The sequence below is a fragment of the Muscardinus avellanarius genome, assembly GCF_963383645.1.
Source record: "Muscardinus avellanarius genome assembly, chromosome: 2".
In the NCBI taxonomy this organism is placed as follows: domain Eukaryota; kingdom Metazoa; phylum Chordata; class Mammalia; order Rodentia; family Gliridae; genus Muscardinus; species Muscardinus avellanarius.
In genome coordinates, this window is record NC_137787.1 from 82,495,018 (window position 1) to 82,519,577 (window position 24,560).

Sequence of the window (24,560 nt, forward strand, 5' to 3'; positions counted from 1 at the left end):
GCTGATATGCATGAGGGTCCTGGAACCAAAACCTCACAGACACTTAAGAACACCTGTATAGACTGCAATGTTTCCTAAATGGGCTAAAAGTTTCCAACACCCTCTTAGTTACTATTTCTCAAAGGACAAAATCTTGAGACATACACATTTGGATCACATGATTTTTTTAAGACCATGACTCTGAATTATGTTCAAGGGGGCCTCCCACTAAAAGAACCATTATTGATCCAGATAAAGAAAGCAAGAGCAGCCATCCTTAACAGTGCCACTGTTTAGCCCACACTAGGGAAAAACTCATCTAAAAAGTCGGGGAGCTGGACTAGGGTTAATGCTACAGCACATGCTTTTTCTACAAACCATGGTTCACTTCTTTTGCCCATTAAACGACTCCATAAAGGCCTGGAATTTCTAAGTTTTTCACTTTGCCTGCCTGGGTCAACAGTCTATAATGGTCTTATAAGACCCCAGCAATGGTCTTAGAGCATCTCAACTGCCCCAGTCCCCAAGAGCTTCTGGTTTGTGGCTGAGACCCAGGCTTGGCTCAATGGACAAAGGAACAATCCTGGCCTGAGGGCTCTGCAGGTCTTGGCCTCTATAGGCCAGACACTGCTGCCCCTCACTGGCTGTCCAGACTGTCCCGAAGGGAGCAGGAAGTCTTTTCAGGACAGCTGAAATGCAGGCACATATGAAGGAAGGCACCTGCTGGAGAGAGAATGGCAAGGGAGGGCCGTGAAGGATATCCTCTTCCTGCTTACCTTATAGGCTTTCACAAACCGAACAAAGACAGGGAAGAAAACAGAAGGCGGTGTTGTTTTGGGGTTTTCTCCAAAATACTTCACCACATCATCAAAGGCATCCTGTAAAAAAGCAAACTTTTCTTGAGTCTCCTTAGTTCCAGCATTTGAACTGAATACTTTGGGGAAAAAAACACTGAATGGGAGAAGGAGCAGCAAGAGATACAAGTCCCCATGGCTTCTCATCTTTTCCCTCCCCAGGACTCATCTGGCCTCTGCATCTCCTCTGATGCCTCCCCAGAGGCAACCAGAATCACATAACATTGGGGCATAGGAATTCAGCTCTGGGGTCTCCTGCCACTTCTCACCTCTCTCCACCTCTACACAAACAAAACAAGGAGCTATTTCTTCCAAAAGTTTCCTAAGGCCAAGACAGAATCCCTTAAAATCAGTAAGATCAGAAGGGATCATAGACATTTCTCTGCCTCCAAATCCCAGCTGTCTGCTTCAGTGCTCCTCACGATATCCTCGTGAGGGGTCTTGGCTTGAACTCTTCTGGGATGCAAGCCAACCCAGACTGGAGGCCATTACAGCCTGTCTGCTTTCAGAGTCACTTTGCCTGTTTTTCTAATTTGCAGATTACCTATGTATCAGCAACTCCCAGTGTGGTGTAAAATCTAATGGCTTCTCATCCCTCACCACCCCATGACTCTCCTGGCCTCCGAGTCTCTTCTGACGTCTCCCCATGTAACATATTGATTAATAACAGATATTGATCAATCAATACAATAAGTCCATATTGATATTGATCAATTGATAAAACCAATCAATACAATATAATCAATGTAACATATTGATTCATCTAACAGATATTGATTTTGAGGTCAATATCTACAAACAACAGAACACTGTGTTGCAGAGCACCGGCGGACAGGTGTTGCTAGAACTGAACACAGGACCTGTGCTGGAGAGAGTCCAGGAGCAGGAGGGGAAGGGGACGTGGAGGGAAGGGGAGGCCTCTACAGAAGTGAAGACCCCAAATTAGAAGAGGACAATTAGATTAGGCAAACGTGCTTCCAAGGACAACACTGAGAAAGATACCCCTTAATAGTTATTAGTGATATCAGACATCTACCCTCCGTAGGCAGAGATGCAGCATTTGTTCCCAGACCAGGGCCTGTCACACAAGTGCCCTTAGGAATCCACTTACTTACCTGTGCGATCTTGGCATCATCCTGCAGCTTCTTGAGCTTTGCCTCGTTGTGGAAGATGAACTCCTTCAGCAGCGTGTTGTGATCATGCATGGTATACTCCCTCTTGGTCAAGTCCAGGCCCCGCTGCAGCTCCTTGACGTCCAGTAACACATTCTCCAGGGAAACTGACGTTGAGACAGCAATGTGTCAGTGAACCTCAACCAGAACAGTCAAAACCACAGTGCACCCGGCCACTGTGCCAAGCTTGCAGTAGATTCTTAGACTTACTCAGGGCTCTGAGATCTAGTTCCCAGCTTTCAGTGCAAAGATTCTTTAATATGAATAATTGAGAAAGCACTCACTATCAGGAACTACAATAAATTCTTTATAGGCACTAATCCAGTTGCATCCTCAGCCCATTTTGCCAAAGATGAAAAAGCATAATGTGGCCTGCCCTGGGTCACACAGCTGTTAGATGTCAGAGAACAAGTTCAGGTAACAACCACAAATTCCAAGTCCTGTGTGCATACAATGATTCCATTTTTCTCTCAGGAAACAGTTTATTGGTTGGCCTGAAGGCTCAGAGGTCCTTTTTTGTGACAGCCCACTCCCCATTCTCTATGTCTTTTGCATGACTCTGGCTCTCCAGCAGGGGGAAGCATTTGATCAGACTTCACCAGGAACCAAAACAACCTTGGACAGCTTCCTAGCCTCAGAAAGGTTCAGCCTATACTTTTCCTTTAGCAATAGAACCACGGCCCAGAGCAGGCACACTTCTGGGGCCTGAAGCCAGCTTGCCCAGGGAGGTTGCTTCCACCTCCAGTGGCCTGACTAAGTTCTGCACAAGGGTGAATTGCAGAGCAATGCAGTATGCTTTCCTTGAGTCAGCCCACACTGTTCTGTTCATCTTTGACTCCCCAATACTTCTGACAGTATGATGTATACAGAAGGCGCTCAAGTGTTTGCTGGATAGGCAACAGAGTGAAGACTTTATGAAGGTGCAAAGAATCTGCATCGACCCTCTTGGGCACCAGAGAGCAAACACAGAACAATTCAGCCGGATAGCACAAATCACTCAATTCTTCCAGCTGATGTTTTTAAATTATTCTGTTCAGTCCAAACAAAATGTGTTATGAATTAGTAAGGTAGGCATTCCAAATTTAAGTTTTTTCTTAACTAGAATTATGATGCTTAAGAGTCTTAACTGAGGCAAAGAAAAACCTGGAAGAAGGAAAACCACTCCACCAGAACAGAAATTCCACAAACTGTCTAAATGAGCCCCAAGCCCTCAGTGGGTCAGTCCCAGTCACAGAATCACGTCCTCCTTCCTCTCAGCCGCCACAGGGCTTCTGCAGCATCCATCCCAGCAGCAGTGTATCACTTTATTCATTCATTTGCTCATTCATTATTTCCACCATCTAATTTGCCAGGGACTAAATAAATTATAAAGATCAATAAAACCTGACTATACCCTTAAGAATTGTAGAGGTTGCAAAGAACGGGCAAACTGTTATAATAAAATTGGATAAATCTTGTATGAGAGGGTAGGACAGAGTGTTCTTTGTAAGAACACTGAAACAACAACCATTTAGCCTGGCTAAGGGAGTTAACAAAAGGCCTCACCCTAAAAGATTTAGGAAGTATGGGTTAGGCTTCAGGACTCTAATAACAGTACCAGCTTATGCTTTAAGATTAGAGTGAAAATCATGGCCTAGCCAGGAGTGATGCATATGCCTGTTAATCCAAGTACTTGGAAGGCTAAGACAGGAGGATTGCAGATTCAACACTTCTACCAGAAACTTAGCAAGATTCTCAGCAACCTAGGAAGACGCTGACACTATTTAAAAAACTTTAAAAAGGGATAGGGGTATAGCTTGGAGGTATAATACTTCTAGGTTCATCCCTTGTACCACCAAAAAACAAACAAAAAAACCCCATCATGGCCTATAAGTAACTCTGAGGTCAAATTTATTCTTTTTTGAAACCTAATATTGTTTTGAGAAGACATGGCACATTAAATGATATAAGAAAAGTAAGAAGACTTGGGTTCCAGTCCTGTTTAGATCACTTTTTATCCATGTGACCCCGGACAAGAAAACTGACCTCTAAAAATATAATTTGTCCATCTACAGTAAGAGTTACTATTATCTTGCATATCAGAGCTAACTTAAGAGTCACTGATGATTGAAACAAGAAAATGTTAACTCCATTTGTTAATGGCAAAATAGCAGCCAGTAAGTACTAGTGCCTTAACTAGTATTCAGGCAAAGGCAAAAGTTTTACAACTGCCACCTCTGAGCAAGCAAAGGGGCATGAAATCAAATTAAAAGTGTTTGGCCGGGTGTGGCGGTACAGGCCTATAATCCCAGTACTTGGGAAGATGAAATGTTAGGATCACAGGTTTGAGACCATCCTCAGCAATGTCCCCTCTTGGTAACCTAGGAGATTCTGTTTTAAACAAAGCATAAAAAGAGTTGGGGGTGTGGCTCAGAATACCCCTGGTTTCAATCGCCAGTAACACAAAATAAATGAATAAACTAATTAACTGAAGTGCTCAGATTTTTCTTCTTCTTCTTTTTTTTTTTTTTTTTGTGAGGGTAACCCTCAGAGTCTTATCCTCTTTTTTATTATTATTATTTTATTTTTAATTTTTTAATTTTTTATTTTTTTGGTGGTACTGGGGATGGTACCCAAGGGCCTTTTACCTCTGGGCTAAACTCTCAGACCTATTTTATATTTTATTTGGAAACAGGGTCTCTTAAGCCAGTCGAGGCTGGCTTTGAACCTGCGCGATACTCCTGTCTCAGCCTCCCAAGCATGGGGATTACAAGCGTGTGCCACCACGTCCAGATGAGTCTTATCCTCTTACCTCATACAACAGCAAAAGAACAAAAGGGGCAGCAGAAGAGGGAAGGCGTGCATGCAGCATGCGTCTCCAAGACCTGAGTCTTTCTAGAGAGCACCCCGAGGAGACCACTTTGTGCCCCTGTCCATGCTGACTCTTGGCAGCACCTCTGCCATATGCCTCAGCTCAGAGCTTCTCACTTCATGGGCCTACCTTATTAAACAGGTTCTGAAGTGTTCATTTAATAGGGAAGGGTCCCCCATAATTAAACAGCATTAAATAATCCAAGAGAAACAAAAACAACAGAAACTAGGTACCTGCAGCAGCTTTTTCCACATAATGAAGCTCATTATAGAACAGAGACACTTGGTGATATTTTTCTTTTACAACATTCGATATATAGTGCAGCAGTGTTTGCTTTCGGTCTGTTGACTTTGTATCTAAGAGCTGAAAACAAAAGAGGCCATAGGTTAGGCGCAAGGGTAAGGATGAAAGGAGGGGTGCCCGCCAGGTATCGTCCCATCATGAAATAATAAGTACAGCTGCAAAAAAGTTGGGGAAAAAAATAGTCCCAGAGCAGATCCAAGATTCAATGTACACTGTAGTGAACTAGCTCCCTGATGCTTAAATGACTTGAGGGTATATGTAACATCAGGGTTGACTCTAAGCACTTAAGAATGCTTCCAAGCTGGGCGTGGTGGTGCACGCTTGTGATCCCAGAATTTGGGAGGCTGAGACAGGAGGATAGTGGTTCATGGACAGCCTCTGCTACTTAGTGAGGCCCTCTGCAATTCAGTGAGACCCTGTTTGGTAATAAAAAATAAAAAATAGGGCTGGGGGTGTAGCTCGAAGGTAGAATGACCCTCATCTTTGCCCCTCTTATACAAACTCCCCCATCCCTGCATCTGCTTTCCCACCCCCTCTTGCTTTAGAGTGAGAACACTTTGGTTTAGAGGAAGGGGAGTCAATAGGTGCGTCCAGGTGCTTCCAATAGTGTGGAGCTTCTATGCTGTGTTCTCCAAGCTTAACTCAGTTCCTTCCTTATTCCCTAGTTCCTGGTGACCCCCAATAGACCCAGTGTATCCATAAGTCCCACCTGCTGATTCAACTAGCTACAGATAGAAAATGTGGGGGTGGCATCTGTACTAAACATGGACAGACTGTCTTTTCATCATTCCCTAGACAATACAACAGCTATTTCCAGAACATGTACCATGTGTTCAGTATTATAAACAATCTAGAGATGATTTAAAGTATAGGGATGATAGTCGAAGGTTATGTGTAAACGTGACACTATTTCATTGAAGAGACTTGAGTATCTGCAGATTTTGGTTTTCACTGGGGTCTTGTAACCAATCTTCCAAAGATACTGAAGGACAACTAATCTTCTGAGGGCCAGCACTGTGGCTGACCAGACACTCTCTTCCCCTCCCTTCTCACATGGAAGCCACGCTGACGCTGCTCAGTCTAGACAAGGCTTTCTGGAGGAGATTCTCTAGTCGTGTTTATATAAGTCAAGTCATTTTAAAAGGAACATCTTTCCCCATGAACAAAAAACACTTTTTAATGAAAATATAAAAAAGGTGTTTGAAAACAATTCCCGAATTCCACCCAATCTATTACTATTTTAACCTATTTCCAATCATTTTTCCTATGTATTTTACCTAGCTGGAATTAAACTACACCTTCAATTTATACCCTGCCTTCCTTTCTAAACACCAAATAATCTTTCTCTCTTCACAAGTGTTTTCACACCTGAAAAACAACTTGGTGTATTAATTATTAATCAAGCATAAAATCCTTTCCCACAATACTTTATCTTTCATTTATTGCTAATTATCTGCAATTATAAATAAAACACAACATTCATAATTCAGCCTCTTGAGAGAAGATTCCTAGAAATGGAAATACTGGGTGTAAGGGTATGAATATGTCTAAGGTTCTAAGTACTTCCTGCCCAATGACATTCCAAAAATTTGTACCAACTGATTTTCCTGTTTACAGAAAATCCTCATAGAAACTTCCCACCCTAGGTCCTGAGAGCAGAACCGTACTCCCAACCAGGACTTCTCTGCCAGCTGCCTGTCCTACAAGAGTGCTCACCTCCTTATAGAACTCACCAGATCTAAACTCTGAAGTTTAAATCCATAAACTGCTCCCCGTTTACTGCTATTCATATAGTTTCCAAGGGCCAAGATGATCTGCAAAAGGAAAAAAAAAAAAAGTGAAGCACATCAGGATGCTTCCCAGGCCTAGAAGGCAGCTGATGAGTCAGCTCTCCAAACATGTAGACAAGAAAAATGTCACTTGCCTCCAGAATCTTCTTGAGTTTTTGGGATGACTTTATAGAGACAGATGCTGCTATAATTGCATGCAGTTGCTAGATTCCAATCAAAGGAAGGAAGAGGGGGAAAAAGACACGTTAGAAATGGGGAACTAAATTGGATACTAAAAAAAAAAAAGAGAAGACACAGAAGAAAATAGGCCTGCATTTAGACCTTCAAGTCTTAATAATACAATTCTACTTTTCTTAAGCATAACAAATTCAGTTGTCTGACTAGATCTTAGGTAACCATAGCCTTACATGCAAGCTCTTCTCTAAACTATTCACAATAATAAATAACATAGAAATCTGTTTAATCATAAACATCTGTAACCAACCTATAACCAATAAAACTCTAGAGTTAGGAGTCAGCCGCCTCTTCTGGCAGAATTCAATTCCCCGCCCATCACCTCTAATCATACACAACACTATTTATGCTTTTCAATTAATGGAGCTCTCCAGGAATGGGGTATGGGAATGTAATACTCTCCAGAAGTTCTCAGAACATGTTTTAAACAGACCTGCTACTATAAGCAGTAACAACAGTTTATTTAGAAACAGAACCAAGAATGAACTGAAGTGTGTGATAGTCAAGTCTCCACCAGATTAGCACAGAGAGTGGATGTCACCACAGTCCACCATAATCAGCTTCCAAGGAAGAACACTCCTTGGTGATGCTTCCAACAAGAGCTTATAAACCTGTTTCCTAATGATATGAGATTGTTTATAGAAAAAAAAAGTCACACTTTCAATCTTGTCATCTCAGCCCAAGGACTATCATCTTCAGGAGACAACCAAGTTTGAGAAAATGGTTCTCCTCATCTTCTGTGTGCCTTTTGAAATCTAGAGGACACAGACTCAGAAAATGTCATTCTTTTAGAAGAAGAGCAACATGGAATATAAAAATCCATGTACTTTGCATACACAATGTGGAAAAAATGGCCGAAATAAAAATGTAATTTAGAAAGTTCTTTTAAGAAGTCTTTGGAACCCATTACATTGAGTGCAATGCCAGGAGAGACTTAAAAAAAGAAGACTATGTTGTTGGAGCCCGCCCTGCCAGAGCTGGTCCACTCACGGGGGTCAGCATCTGAATGCTCTCAGCAAAGTTGCCAATGAAGGCCATAATGGTCATCTTCTGCATGAGCCTCTCGATCTTGCTGAACTGCATCATGAAGCGGTCTTCATCTGACAAGTTCTCCAAGGGCTTCCTCTCCCGCTCGTAGAGCCGAAGCACTTTCACCTCATTCTCAGTTGGCAAGAACCTCATCAAACATTCTACGAAGTCTACCGGCAGTGTCTTCAAGTCAAATCTGAAGAGTGTGTGGACAGGTCACCATGAGAGGGAAAAAAAAATACCCTATTTTCCATACATCCAACCAGTCCAAGTTATCCACTCCCAATTCAGTAGGCTGCAGATCCCTATCATGATCCTACTGTGATGCCCTGCCCTGGTGCTGGCCCTGTCTGAGCATCAGGTGCCTAAACTGGTCCTTCCTAAGACCGTATCACAGTTGTCATTCTCAGCTTTTAGAGCTCTGGGCAGCTTGAAGCCTCCAGAAGAGTAATTGACAAGAGAAGAGAGAAGAATCAAAGCTGGCACATCTGATGGTTAAGTGGTTCAAGAACTTTTTTTTCTTTTAAATTTGGAGACAGGGTCTTACTAAGTTGTCCAGGCTGACCTCAAACTTAAGGTTCCTCCTGTCTCAGCCTCCCAAATACTGGAACAAACGCCATGCCACCACACCCAGGTATGAGGACAAGTTCTTTAGGCCTTCAAAGGACTGTTAGAGATGTTAAGACTGTACATACAGTTGCAGAATAAATATCTGCTGAATTCTGTAAAATATTTCAATAAAATGGATAGTCTCAAATTACTCTATCTTTTTTAAGAAAAAAATGCATCCAAGAGCTGGACATGGTAGCACACACTTATAATCCCAGTACTGGGGAGACAAATAAGAGGATTGCAGATTCCTGGCCAACCTCAGCTACTTAGTGAGATGCTGTTTCAAGAAAAAGAAAAAAAAGAAAGAATAAGGGGTTCAGTCCCCTGTACTGCAATCTGGACAATCTGTACTGCAATTTGGACAATTTGTACTTCTCAATCTGGACATTTTGGTGTGTGCAGGGGTCCTGAGACAAATCTTCAACAGGAATAAGGACAATGATATGCTGAACTGACCATGATCTTCTCAATGATAGAATAAGTACATATATTCTGTGAGAAATATCAAGACATTGTGTATATATGCTCAATTTGAACAAATAATATGTTTGCTACACCCTCTATTTTATTCTCTCAACAATCTTAGTTAGTTTGGGCTTTTTATGTCTTCTTTTGTGCCACTGGGGTTGAACTCAGGGCCTCACACATGCTAGTCAAAGTCAACTCTTAGCTATATCATGTGTGTGTGTGTGTGTGTGTGCGCGCATGCGCGCGCGCACATATGTGTGTTACTGAGGATTGACCTCAAGGGCATTCTACCTCCAAGCTACACTCTCAGACCTTTTTATGTCTTTGTGTTGAAACAGGGTCTCAGTAGGTTGCTGAGAATCTTGCTACGTTGCCGTAGCTGTCCTCACACCTGCAATCCTCCTGTCTCGGCCTCCCAGGTACTGAGAATACAGTTGTGTATCACCAGGCCCAGTTCCCAGTCTTTTTTATTTTGACACCAAGTTTCACTAAGTTGTCCAGGCCAGGCTCAAATCTTTGATCCTTCTGCCTCAGTTTTCTGAATAACTGAGATCACAAGTGTGAGCCAGCAAACCCAGTTCTGGACAGTCTTTTTTTTTTTTCAGCAAAATAATAGAATTACACACCAGGTATGGTTACAGCCAACCTCAGTAACTTGGTGAGTCCCTTGGCAACTTAGTGAAACTCTTCATAAAATTAAATAAATAAATAAAATCAGGCTGGGAGTATAACTCAGAGGCAAAACGCCCTTGGATTCAATTCTCAATACCACCAAAATTTAAAAGGAAAATAAGATTATAGTTAAATCACACTGACAACTAAGGTATATCGTGATAAGGATGTTATTTGCATGTATCAATATATCACAATGAAACCCATTATTCTTTATAAGTAAATTTACTAATTAAAAAAAGAGAAACAGGCTGCATACCAGATTTCCATATTAGAAATCTGAACAGACTGTAAGAGGCACTAGACCATGGGATCATGATCTTGGTTGCAAATACAAACTAAGAGTAAATGATAGGATCATGTCCTCCAACAGGCTCTCATCAAAATCTATAAAATACCAACAGTTAAAGAATTACTTCCTAAAAAAATTTTAAAACATCTTTATCACTAAAGCCACAAGACAAGTAGAAAGATTTTTCTAATAGAGAAATAAAACAACAATGCCTTCCATGCAGTTAAAGAATTAAAAAAAAAAAAAAAGAACTTTGTCTAAAATGTCCTGAGTACTAAGTACTAAGAGCAACAGAATTCACATTGCTATTTTTAGGAGTTAAAACATGCATCTGTATCATATTTGCATTTGGACTTGAACTACATCATTCCACAAATGCCATCAAATTTGTATTTAACAAATCTGGATAAAATTCAGATACTCCAGAGAAAGCTGCTATTTCTCCCTTTTCTTAACATCAGCAACTCTTCAAACTGCTCTCCTTTTATGTGAACATTGCTGTGGGCCTAAGTAAGAAAGCAGATCAAGACAACAAATGATGTCATAACCCAAATGCCACTCTTCTAAAACAACTGCTCATTTGAATCAAGCACCACCCGGGGTAATTTCGGGCCCACTTCTTCAGTGCTGGCATCGTAACTCAAGTCTGAAGTAGCATATACAACATAGTAAGTGGAATCTCTCCAGTGTGGATATCAAGAATTTGTTCATCTTTTATCTTAGATCAAGCCCCACCAATGAAATATCTCTATTATCTACTAATTTATAACTTTATTTTCACTTTTATTCTAACCTTACTGAAATATAATTTTCCCAAATGTCTCAAACTTACACATGAATGGCTTTACATATCTCGTCGGCAGTCTTCCCAGCCTTCCTTAAAGTTATGGCAAGATTTTTGGCCCGATTTGCTTCTAGTAAAGTCACTTTACTTGATCCCTTCTGTGGAATCTTCTGCTTGCTTGAAGAAAGATCAATGGCAGGACCCTGGGCTTTTGTCTTGAATATTTCCTCAAATTCATCCACATTTAAATCCTAGGGTAAAGAGGGAAGACATTGGAAAATACTTAAAAATCAGGTCCTAAAGCTACCATTAACACAGTTTCTTAAGCAAAGATATTACTTTTCCTAATTAAGCACATGTTTTTGGTCATGGCTTGCTTTATTTCTCCTGTTTTTGTTAGAGTACAACTTCTAACACATATACAGAAGTAAATGTCCAAATCACACTACTGATTTCAACCAGCCAATTTAATTAAACAATTAGCTTGCATAGACAGCCGCCATAGACTAAAATTATCCATCAAACAAGGTAATAGGATAATTGTGTAGTCAATACAGCTCAATAAAGGAGTTTTATGTCCTTTTATAAATGTAAGAATACATAGTATATAATATTTTGTGATATACACTGAAACTACTCAAAAACTATATATATACTCGGGATTAAGTTCAAGAAGATTCTATCTCTGAGATATACCCCTAGACCTTTTTCTTTCTTGTTTTTTTTTTTTTTTAAATTAACAGAGTCTTGCCAAGGATCTTGCTAAATTGTGAGACTGACCTGGCCTCAAACTTTTAATCCTCCGGTCTCAGCTTCCCAAGTACTGGATTATAGGCATGTGCCACCATGCCCCATCTTATTTCATATTAATTATTTCATATTAACTATTTCATATTACTTATTTCATATTAATCTTTTTTTTTTGCAATACTGGAGATGGAACCCAGGAGCTTTCTGCCTCTGAGCTCCACCCCCAGCCCTATTTTTTATTCTTTATTTTGAAACAGGGTCTCACGAAGTTGCAAAGGGCCTCACTAAGTAGCCAAGGCTGTATGTAAATCGCTATCCTCCTGTCTCAGCCTCCCTAATGCTGGGATTACAAGAGTGTGCCACCATGCCTGGCTTCATATTAATTTTTAAACTTAATTTTAGTATAGTCTTATAAGACAGCATTGAATTGTGTTCCTTGATAGAATAAAATTGTTTCTTCTTTACATCAAGGTTCTTAAAACACTAGTACTTTCTGAGCAAAACTTGCAGATGAAAGAGAGCACTCATCTTGACTTTGCTGCAGAGACAATACCCCTAGTTTCTAGTCAACGAGAAATATACCTCCAGAATTCGCTCATCATCAATTTCATTGAAGACCGTGCCATTGATCTGATTTGGCTTTAGAGCAACCCAGTTAAACACTGGCATTCGGAACTTCGTCTTGATTGGCTTCTTAATTTTCACAGCTAAAGATGTCAAAAAGAATGAAATTAAGATTCCTCAAGATAATTAACCCTCTAGAACAATTAGTCAACAGTCTTTGCAGATGACACTTTAACACTGGAGGAAGGCTAACAAGAGGCACCCAAATGGATTTTGTTTTTATTTTATTTTGAGATCCTGGGTTCCAACCAGGGCCTTGCGTATGCCAGGCAAAAACTTTATTTCTGAATTACACCCCAGTCCTATTTATTTTTATTTTGAGAGAGATTTTCACTAAGTTCCCTGGGCTAGCCTCAAACTTGTGATCTTCCAGCTTTAATCCTCTAAGTAGCTAGGAATACATGTGTGCAACACTACACCCCACCCAAGTGCTTTAGAATATGGAAAACATCACATTTGGACGTGGACAGAGCCACTTGAAATTCTCATTTGGTTGACTGGCACATCATTGTCTTAAAAGTTATCTAGAGATCAGGTTTTTTTTTTCCCCCTTGGTTTTAGCTTATTTTTATTTAGGCACTGAATTGCTGCTTTTTAGTTACAATGTTAGGAGAAAAAAAGCAAAGTATCAGCAAAAATTATTATAGATAGTAGAGAAGCCAAATACCATCAAAACTGAATATCCTAAATTCTTACTCTAGAACACATATTCACAAAGAAACCTTACAGGATAATTGGAAACTACAGTTAGTCGCTGTTCTAAACCACCAAGGACATGGCACACCAAGAAAGCTGCCTTTCCGGACAGGAGAATATATTCCTGCAGTTGACTTCTATAATGAATATACTGGCTGCGAGGTTATTCCAAGCAAGCTAGGGGCTGTCAATCCCCTTCTCCCTCTTTTTAAAGTTCTCATCAGGAGTCATATGTATATCCTTGGGAGATATCAACAGACCCATTAAGAGTTCTGAAACCTCTTTTTTTTGTACTAGGGATTGAACCCAGGGGTATTTTTACCTCCGAGCTATAACCCCCCAGCCCTATTTCACTTTTTAAAACTTTTGCAACAGGGTCTTTCTAATTTGGTGAGGGCTTTGTTAAATTGCTGAGGCTGGCCTCAAAGCTGTAACCCTCTTGCCTCAGCCCTACCTCTGAAGTCTCTTAATAGAATGGAGATTATCTTTTAGGGGCCGAGGAGAATATCATCTCCTTTCACTTTGATGTAAAAAAGCTAGGATGGAAAAAAAAAAAAGGTAATCCATTTAAAACTATATTGCACATCATTAAGAAGTCTTCCCAAGGCACTAGTCCTATGCATTCATGGCCACCACTTGGGGGCCCTTCGCACAGTGTGTGAGCTCAACTCTGCTGTAACTGAGGGAGGGAGGAGACCTTCCACGCTGCAGTGCAGAATAAAGGGAAAGCAACCCGTGCCTGGTGTTTATCCCACACCCCCCACCCACCTGCCTTGGTTGGCATTTTCTGAAAAAGGGACACAGATGGTGCCTCTCATTCCTCCAGAGTTAGGAAGGCCACAGAAAGAGTCAGAATGTCATCTGATAAATCCACATAAAAGCATGCAGGAACACAGACACACCTTTTGCCAAACCAGGCCTCTCCACCACCAAACATGGCACACTTTCCCCACAACCAAGTGTAGGATGTCTTGTCATACTTCAATTCTGTCTATGTCATCCAGAAAAACCCATGTTCTCTATGGACATTGCTTCCTCTAGTCTGGCACTTCGGCAAAGGGGAGAGGGGCTGTGGGGCTCTTTTCACAAGGAGGTGGCAGGCCGGTCCGTTGTGCTTGCTACCTTACACAGCAAGCTCAGGGCGCTCACTCATTCACGGCCGCCCTCCTAACTCTTTAGGAAATTAGGCATATGCCTCAGTTCAGAACACTGGCAAGCACACTTTCCTTGGGAAACTTTTCCTCACTTTAATTGGGGATGGAGTTGGGGCAGTGCAGGAGGGGTGTACAGATGGTCATGATGTGCTCCGCATTGCCAGGGCTGAGGCTAAAGTACGTGGCTCTGGATGGGTGGGCTCATGGCCAAATGACCAGAGGCCATAAGGGGGACACTAGAGAAGGGGCAGCCAGCAGTTTCTCCCTGTCCTCCATGTTTCCTTTAAATAAATTTAAAATCCTTTGAGGGTAAAAGCCTTAGGTCTGACTATGAGCCAGAAAACAAAGAACATTCCTTCCCTCAGAGAGAAAGAAACATGGCATATGAATCCAGAATGCCTGCCTAAAGGACAACCATCTCTTCTACTGGCTCAGCTACCAGGTGTGGGCACTTCCAGGGTAAGAGCCAGCCGCCACCCAGCCTCCCCGCAGACACAATGTCAAATGCAATGGAGCAAAGGCAGATGGAGTGGGCGACGTCAAGCACAGTGTGACCACAGGAACACATGGCAGATACTCAACACACTCGGGGAGGAGCAACCTACAGAAAAGCTTGATTGGCCCATCTTTTGTGGAAGCGGAAAGAACAGAAAAAATACAACAAAGTTAGATATGGTTAGAGTCACACGGCTCAGTGGTTCATGAGCTCAGCATAGAATTCCATGCTTCTTGGACATATTTCACAAGGCAGTAAAAAGCACAAAACTTGTTTCCATTCAGGTCTGCCATGAAGACTTTTTGTTTTATTTTTAAAAATCCTTTTTATAAAATCCTTTTTATAAAAGAGAAAAAATTATTTCATAGTAGTTTTCTCAAAGAGTCCTACTTAACTGCGCTAGGCAGTTCCTAGGACTTGAACTCTGTGTGTGTGTGTGTGTGTGTGTGTGTGTGTGTGTGTGTGTGTGTGTGTACATGCATGCATGTGTTGTACTGGAGCATTTACCTTTGAGCTACACCCCCAGCCTATTTTGTTCAGAAACAGGGTCTCACTAATTTGCTATGTCTGGCTTTGAATCTGTGATCCTCCTCTCTCAGCCTACCAAGTACTGAGATTATAGGCATGGGACACTACTTCTGGACATAAACAATTTTTTGTAAAAAAAAAAAAAAAAAAAAAAACAACTCAGCCAAGGTCCAGATCCTTATTGAGAGGATCCAAGTCTAGATTCTCAAAGATACAGTAAAGGTCAACAAGCATCCCAGCAGTCTATCACAAGTGACCTACTCAAGGAATCGGAGCCAGATTACTCTAGCACAGATTTGAGGAAACTATGGAGACCTTGTCCTGGTCCCCTCTTGTGGCCACCAAGAGTACACTTGCTCATTGCTCACAGAAGACAGAAATAGGCCTGTCACTTGTGAATCTGGAGGCCTGGTGATACTATACATTTTTCACTTCATGGGAGTCTTGGGAATATCAACTCAGCTCTATCTCTGGTTCTGCTGGGGCATCCCAATTTGTCTGGCCTCTCCGTTCCAGAGAGAAAGAGAGTTATTGAACACACTGGCAAAACATCTCACAAAACTGGTTGCAATCACTAAGTTCTAAAAGTCAAATTCAGAACGAATAAAGAGATTAAAAACCTTTTTGAGCATTTGGGAGGCTGAGCCAGGAGGATCCGGGTTCGCGGACAGCCTCAGCTACTCAGTGAGGCCTTTGCATTTATTTCAGTGAAACCCTGTTTTAAAATAAAGAATAAAAAATAGGGCTGGGTGTAGCTTGGAGGTAGAATACTCCTAGGTTCCACCCTTGTACCGCAAAACAAAACAAAAAAACCTTGTTGAAAGTGCCCAAGCTCAAGCTATCGAAACTCCTAAGGATCTCGTAATCCTTACATCTTCTAAGATATGATGTCCTTCGTAACTGTTTAACAGATACTTATGGAACAAAACACAATGATCCCACCTATTTTCCTCTAAATTGTCTAAAGCACAATGGGGACAACTTCCAACCCTAGAGACCTTGAAGGCATCTGTCAGTTACCAGAGCTTTATACCTTAAACTTGACACAGTCAAAAGAGCCAACAAATATTAAAAATTAAGTAGTGGCAAGAGCCCAGGCAAAAATAAGAAACAACAACAACAAAAAAAAATTAAGCAGACAGGACATGCCCCTTTGGGAGCATACCCTTGACCTGCGAGTGTAAGCTGCTGGCCCTTTTGCCTGCCAGCGTGGATCTGAATTCTTCATCAGAGCTCAGGTGCAAGGAGGTGATGCTGAGTCACATGTTAGCTTTTTCCAGAGAGAAAGGAAGCAGTTCCAAATGAGACACCACAGCAGACACGTCTCACCGTGACTGCTCCTCAGCAGCTATAAGGAAAGTCTAAGGAGGGAGCCCAGGTGCACAGCCATTTATGGATTTCCTGGTGACGGCATGGGCTCCTGGGGCTTGTTATGAGTCCTGTTTGTTTATTTACATTCCACAATCCAACAGCTCAGGATGACTCTCCTCCAACTTTTCTCTTCAGAAGCAATAAAACTTCTAGAAGAAAGTGGTAGGTGGGGAGTACATTACCTTGAAGGGTAGAAATAAGTCAATGATTTACTATGAACATTACTTCGGACAAGGCATCTTGTTTGTGTCCTTGACAGTTTTTATAGAGTTGGAATGGAAGTAAAGTCATGGATTTGAAGTGGAATGAAGTTGTTAATAGTAGTTCCCAGGTGTCGAAAAGGGCTCCAGTCACAAGAAGGAATCAGCCCTAACAACTAGCTGGTAAACTGTGGAAGTGACCCTTGAAGGGGAGACCAGGAGATCGTGATCTTTATAGCTGAGACTGTCTGTTAGATTTCAGGCAAAAGGCTCTGAAAGCGACTGTCCCCTTGGGAGTGGAGGGTGTGAGCACAGCAGTTCATGGTGGAAAGGAGAATTCCAGGCTATATAGTGAATGAGAAAGCGGTCACCCCATGGTGACCGCTTGCAGGCATGGCAATCTCGGAGCAACTCCGAATGCAGGGGATACATTCCATGGCTTGTAGTATTATAGAAAAGAGTAAACCTTCATTTCCCAGAGCCAAAAATAAGATCATGTTTCAAAGCATTAGAGCATCTCCTCTCCTTTTTGGGGGGTGGTGGTGTGTGGTAGAGGTTGAACCCAGAGACAATCTACTTTGAAGCTACACCCTCAGTCCATTTTAAATTTTTTTGGAAACATTCTTGCTAAGTTGCTGAGACTTGTTTCAAACCTGTGATATTCCTCTTTCAGCCTCCTGAGTACTGGGATTATAAGCGTGCCACCACACCTAGCTAACTCTCCTCTTCCCACTGGGCACCCCGCCATCTCTGGTGAGAGAGGGCTGCACTTCGTCTCTGGTTAGCAGGCAGACAGCATGAATTATTTGGAAGCCTTTCTAGGCACAGAGATATTGCTGTTGGCAGCACCTCCCCACTTGAAGCTTAAATCCACTCCAGCAAATTCTGAAACTCTCAATGCTCAGAAGACTTACACCTGGAAGTCAGCATCAAGTAATTACATGGAAGAATAATTTCCTCTTTTAGAGACATTTGAATTAACTTAAACAAACAAAAGAGAACCAGAGGCACGCAATGTCTGTGCTGCAACTGCTACAGGTGTCCGGGAAATATTTGTTCAATTCACAAAAATGTGCTGGTCTTCAAGATGGTAACTTGTCTCTTCTCTTCTCTAGGTGGGGAGAGTGGAAAGGAGGAGTTTGAGATGAGATCAGAGCCTCTTGCTAGAGAGTGTGACAAAGGCCATACAGCAGACAATGCCTAAGACAATGCCACTAAGAGGAAACACATGCCTTTGCCAAAGACCTGGTCTTTGAAAGAGTGGCTTTAACTCCTTGGAGGTAGACCTATGAGTATTTTTTAGTGAAATACCTTGGTTTTAAGTCTGCGTCTTACCTGCTAATCCTGAGTTGAAAACCACTGTCGGTGAAGATGTCCCAGGCAACGGGGGTGCAGAGGGAGGAGGGGGCGGTGGTAGTGGAGGAGCTGGCACAGTCTCTGTTGCAGGACCCGGGAGAGGAGGAGGTGGCGGAGGTGGTGGAGGGGGTGGGGGTGGTGGCGGGGGAGGGGGAGGGGGAGGCGGTGGCATAGGTGGTGTTACTGGGCCATTTTGCACTAGAGAAAAGAAACAGATTGACACTGAAAACAGAGGGATGGTCTTCCTGCAACATGTGGTCCATATAAAGGACATAAAAACAGTATTTAAAAGGACAAAAGATGGCTTTCATGAAACAGTATTTTCTCATTACCAAATGGGAGAAATATTGCGATGTAAGTGAAATCAATATTCATAAGCTCCATCTCAAGACATAAATAGTTCTTAAAATCAGTAAGTAAAAGAAACATGTCAACAAAGGCAGACAAAAGACGCAAATGGTCAGTGGGGTAAAGAAAAAACACATGTCCTGATACTGCCTTAGTTCTCCATTAGGCTTCTTACCTGCTTCAGGGGTGTCTGCTGACAGAGGTAGTGGTGGGGGAGGAGGGGGCAGGGCTCCTGAGGAGGCAGCCCCCGAAACTGGTCCCACATAGTTACCCGCTGCTGCTTCTGACCCCATGGATGCTGTGCCAGAAGCCACAACTGGCAGTATGGCAATGTCCCCATCCCCTTTCTTCTGAATTTTAATGGTCCCTTGTTTCTCCAGTTCATGAATCCGTTTTTCCAGAGTAGACTGTCTTTGAATGGCTTCTTCTTTTTCTTTGACCATTTTTCTTAATGTGTGAACTTGAGTGTTTGCATCTTTGTAAATTTCCTGCAAAAGAGACCATAATTAAGAGTTTGTTTTTACATGACGTTCACATTTATGACCACCAGCCTGCCAAACTGAAGAAAAAAGAACTAAAGAGAAAAGGGATACTCATATATGTAGGCATTTCAGAGAACTCAGCCAGAACCTAGACAGTCCCAGTAATTATGAATTAGTAATATATGCAACATATTCTAGCAATTGCCATTGTTAATAAAGTGCTTTCCATTTAAGAAATGAACTCACTCAATGTTCCCTGCAGGCAGAAAGGAACAGAGCAGAGATGACTTTTATTCCCCAAGGCTGACTTTGAAATACTCCAAAGGGTTTTGGTGGTGTAGCATGTTTTCCTTTCATTTATTTTAACATTCACTTGTAACTCTTAGATACACATATCAGCTAACAGTAGACAAAAGGCCCTAAAAATCAGACTTGGATAGAAGTCAGATTAGGTTTGAAAATCTGCAAAGCATGGGATAATGAATGGATTCCTCTGGCTCATTGTGCCCCCTGGACCAAGCTCAGGATGGCAACTGCTGTAAAAATTTCCCATTGGTAACACATTTAAGAAAACAGGCTAACGCTTTTCTCCACTAATTGCTCATTTCTGTCTAGATTTTTAACAGCAAACAAAGAAGTTACAATTTTCTATTCAAAGGCTGTCCTGATTCCTTTTACTAGGGGCCCATAGAGGTTCTACTCAAAGGCATTTTACAGAACTAAACGTACTTGCTGGGCCTTGCACATGTGATCTCTCACCACAAACCTCTAGCAGGCAGGGAAACATTCTTCACACTCTGTCTATTATTAATAATCTAAGAGTCTGAACTTGAATTGAGTCCATATGCTACAATTTTGTCTCCGTGGTGTGCCAGAAAAGAAATTTCCTAGAGTTAACTGAAGGACATGTCAGAATATCAAGCAACACACACAGACATGATAACCATCACATAAAATGTGTCACTGCATTAATGGTGGTGTAAAGGCGAGCCACTTGCCCGAAGCCCTCCGGGCATGCTGGTGTTTTTATGTTCTGCAAAATTCCGAGCACACAGATGGCATGCAATAAATACCTGACACGTAAGGTAAAACAACAGTAAGGCCAAATACAATAACTGGGATTATCTGATAATAAAATGGATTGGTTTTGCTTTGCATCCCCTTCCCAACATTTTTTTTTCTTTCTTTCTTTTTCTTTTTTTTTTTTTTTTTTTGGTGAATGCCAATAGGTCTGGCCTTGGTTGTAATTTCACTGTTTCTATAGCAACCACCAAACCTAGTTTTGAGTAGAAGCAAAGCTTTAAAAAATACAGTGAATCCCAAGTTATAATGAAAATAAATAAGTGGCATGAATTAAACCCATGCTGTGCTTTTATTTCCAACAAAAAGGGTGAGCCTCAGAATCAACGCAGCCTCCTCCAGATGAGAAAACACTGCTGTTCCCAAAGTCTGTGATAAGGACATACTGAACTTTATCTGAATGCACACACATGTGTACACGGGCGCTGGCTATGTGTACTTTTCATTGGAGTGTCACCTCTGAAATGGGTCTCATAAATATGCCAGGAATGCATCATGGCATCCCTCTGAAATGAGCGCACTCCGTGTCCAGCTTCACAGAGCTGGAGCGTGCTCCCTGCCATCCCCATTTGGGCAGGTGACTGTCATCTTCACACTTACTCGAACCACATCCAGTTCTTTGTTTCTCTGCATGAGCTGCTTTTCCAGTTCCACGATCTTGGACATGGCTTCATTCTCCGTGTCTTGCAGTTTTTCTGACAGCTAAAAATTTGAAAGCAATGGTGTCATAACCCAGGATCGTTCGTATAAGGTGCTTAGTCCTCAGAAAGTGTGGTGGTAAGACCACTAGGGGCCCTTCGGGGCCTCACATGTGTTCCACAAGTTATTTTCTGCTAACATTAATATTATAATATAGTTCTGAATACATCTATTTTTCTGCCAAGGATGAATCATTTATACTTGATCTCCTCCCCCCCCCACCCCCCGGTGGTACTGGGGTTCCTGGAAACCCTTTTACCTCTGGGCTACACTCCCAGACCTATTTTTATACTTTTTTCATTTGGAAACAGGGTCTCTTAAGCCAGCGCGGCTGGCTTCGAATCTGCGTGAAACTCCTGTCTCCGCCTCCCAAGCGCGGGGATTACAAGCGTGCGCCACCACGCCCAGCTATACTTGATCTTTAATAAAACCCACACCTCAGCTCCTTAGGGATTCAACATACATGGTGTGTATCCCTCCATTCCTCAGGGGCTGGTCAGAGTAAAATCAGTAAAGTGAGGATGGAGACTGGCTCTCTCGGCCCTCAAGGAGAGGGCATCAGGAAGAAGCTTTTGAAAAGTATAGATCCAAAAAAGCTTGGTTCCATCATTGTAGGTAGTCAGCTGGGGGGAAAAAAATCCAAACCAAACAAAACAAAATAAAGCAAAAAAAATAGATAAATAACTGCTTGTTTCACTCCAATATACTCAAATAATAGAAGTTATGGGAAGGAGCAGTTGAATTAAAGGTGGTTGGCTATAAACATGGACATAAGTATGGTCAGGCAATGCTGGCTGAGGATTTGAGAGAGAGAGGCAGGTTGAGCCATGTGTTAAATAGGTGCCTTTTGCACGAGGCTGTACAATTAAGCAACTTCTGATTTCTTGTACTCACTGAAAATGATCACAAGTCAAGACAATGAGGGAGGCCAAAAGTGAAGGGAGAGTGATTTGCATTGACCAGAATCAGAATATACCACAGATCTTTGAAGGGAAGGAATACCTGGCCAATAAATTCTATTAAGCAGAGGTTAACTGGTTCCTGCTTGGTCCTCGCAAGAAAGGGTTTGGGCTCACCAAAGTGTTTAGCCACAAGGCACAGAAACACCGTTTTCAGAGGGAAGGTAAAAGGTAAGGAAATGGAGGACGTTTAACACTCTAAACAAAAAAGTGGGGAAATAAATGGCTGTTTCAAGAGAAAAATAATAGTCCTCCAAACAGGGTTTGAGTTCTTCTCATATGCCAATATATATAATGAACACATGAATACCATCTGAAGACTCTTAGACTCATATTCTTCTTGGCCTGTGCCAAGAAATGTCCCTTAAAGAAAATGGGACTCCTGTTCCCCTATAGAGTTGACATTATATGGAGAAAAAAACTCTTCTTGAAAGAAGAAAATATTTGGACTGGGAATGGTGGCACATGACTGTAATCCCAGACTGAGACAAGAGAATCTCAGTTTTAAAGCCAGACTTAGCAACTTAGTGAGACCATTGGCAATTTAGTAAGACCCTATTTCAAAGTAAAAATGGCTAGGAGTGTAGCTTGGAAGTAGACTGCTGGTGGGGGCTCAATCTCCAGTACCTAAAGAAGAGGATATCTGAAATTTCCTTGAAAATGTTTAAATGAATCTACTGAGCCAGACACAGTGGCATATGCCTCTAATCCCAGTTCTTGGGAGACTGAGACAGGAGGATCACAGGCTCACAGCCAGCTTCAACAACTTAGTGGTACCCTGTTTCAAAACAAAAAATAAAATAGGGGGTGTAGTTCAGAGGTAGAATGCCCCAGATTTAATCCTCAGTACAAAATAATAAATGAAAGAAGGAAGGAAGGAAGGAAGGAAGGAAGGAAGGAAGGAAGGAAGGAAGGAAGGATTTAAGTAACTGACAGAACTGTTCAGATATACATCATAAAAGTACTATGAATACTGTCTGTAGGACTGTCATACTTTAAGATAAAGGTAGCACATACATATATATTTTTAAATTAATTAATTAGTTAATTTTGGTGGTACTGGGGATTGAAACCAGGGGCATTTTACCGCCAAGCTATACACCCAGCCCTATTTTATTTTTATTTTGAAACAGAATCTCACTAGGTTGGTGAGAATCTCACTACTTGCTGAGGCTGTCCTCCAACCTGCAATTCTCCTGTCTTAACCTCCCAAGTACTGGGATTATAGGCATGCACTACCATGACTAGAAAATGCAAAAAATACTTAATCCTAGTTCAAATTACAGTATTTCATTTCCTAACAATCCCTTATGTAATGCCAACCCTACACCTGTAACTCAGAACACTGGAGTAAACCTAAGCAGGTAGAAACCTGCCTTCTTTGCAAGAACCCAAAATGGCTGCTGCTAGCTCTCCACCCCAGGTCACAGCTCATTTCTAGACAGAATCCTCTAAGTTACTGCCATAAAGACAAACAAGGGCACTTTTTCACCCAGCTGAAATATGAGCAATTTCTCCTTTCTGAACTATAGTTACATGAGAGATGTTTTCTTCCAGTTCTTCCACCCTCTCCAAGGCTGCGTTCTTGGTTTCTGCATCTTCTAGGAGAGCTCCTACGTCAAACACATTGTCCAGGTAAGCCTGAATCTGTACTTGCAGCTTGTCACTCTCTGTGTGTTTCAGCTTCTAAAAACCAGAATTCAAGAGAGGGGTGTTAGCATATCTGTGAGAATTATCCAACAACACTCTAAGTTTTGGCTTCTGTTTGCTTTACATAGGATAGTCCTGCCTTTTCTAACAGGATTTGTCCTTAAGAGAATTATGAAGTGACTACCGAAGAGGGAAAGGATTAGATTACGTTCTGGAGAATGCCCCATGTATATAGACGTACGTACACACACACACACACACACACACACACACACACACACACACACACCTTTCACCCTCATCCTTCCAATCCCATGTAGTCACATTCCAATCTAAAACATTTTTGACATAGGTGAAATCAAGACTTTTAAGTCTAAAATACAAAACATTTTGATATAGGGAAATCAAAAGCAGCTTTGAAAGGGAGCAGTCACAAGCCACATGAAATTTAAGGGCTATCTTTGTAACAGGGGAAATGGCAAGGAGGGGGGAATCTGCCTGGAGAGTGGTGGTGGTTCCAGTTGGTGGAGGACTAGGTGGGTGGAAAGGTGGGTCCTGATGGGTTGTTTACTTAGCCTTGGGCCTGTCTAAGATTCCTTCCCTGAGGCAGTGCCCCCCATGCATAGCTCAGGGTTCAAAAGTGCAGATCAGAAGACTTTCTCCAGTTCACTGCATCCCAGACCAGGGATCCTTGAAGGAACTCAGCTAACTCTATGATGATACTAGAGTCCAAATAAATCAGTGAATCTTCTCTACAAGAAATATAAGTTATAGCTTTCTGGGACTGATGAGCAGCTGGACTAATATTTGGCATGTAGATGATGCCAACAAATATTTGTTGAACAAATCATTAATTACCTAGAAGCTACTTCTGTAAACTAAGGAGGCATTTATATATTATATGTTTATAATATTCTTCTTCTAACCACCTTGGTCTTATTAGGGTCCAGAGCCAACAAACTACAAAGTTAAATAAACATAGTTTTGATAAAAACTTAAATTTTAGAGAAATTCTGCTATCTATAAATTATTGGGAAAACAGATCTTTTCCTAGGCCCAACCTGAAATTCTACAATTTAGCCTTTTCTGAAGAGAGCATATTGTATCTTACGAGGTCAGAAATGGCT

At 41.7% G+C, this 24,560-nt stretch overlaps 1 protein-coding gene across 3 annotated transcripts in view; it reads right to left on the reverse strand.

Annotated features, from left to right (window-relative positions):
* FMNL2 (formin like 2) overlaps nucleotides 1-24,560 on the reverse strand; it is a gene marked incomplete at both ends in the record, with an annotated part of 311,524 nt that overhangs the window by 9,229 nt on the left and 277,735 nt on the right. For all 3 annotated transcript variants that reach the window (XM_080689059.1, XM_080689057.1, XM_080689058.1), the window contains 12 exons: nucleotides 756-857; nucleotides 1,949-2,112; nucleotides 5,090-5,219; nucleotides 6,893-6,973; nucleotides 7,084-7,152; nucleotides 8,174-8,408; nucleotides 11,089-11,291; nucleotides 12,373-12,497; nucleotides 18,195-18,413; nucleotides 18,739-19,051; nucleotides 20,726-20,827; nucleotides 23,320-23,469. In XM_080689059.1, the coding sequence (XP_080545185.1) occupies nucleotides 756-857; nucleotides 1,949-2,112; nucleotides 5,090-5,219; nucleotides 6,893-6,973; nucleotides 7,084-7,152; nucleotides 8,174-8,408; nucleotides 11,089-11,291; nucleotides 12,373-12,497; nucleotides 18,195-18,413; nucleotides 18,739-19,051; nucleotides 20,726-20,827; nucleotides 23,320-23,469 (1,893 nt within the window). The remainder of the gene's footprint in view (nucleotides 1-755; nucleotides 858-1,948; nucleotides 2,113-5,089; nucleotides 5,220-6,892; nucleotides 6,974-7,083; nucleotides 7,153-8,173; nucleotides 8,409-11,088; nucleotides 11,292-12,372; nucleotides 12,498-18,194; nucleotides 18,414-18,738; nucleotides 19,052-20,725; nucleotides 20,828-23,319; nucleotides 23,470-24,560) is intronic.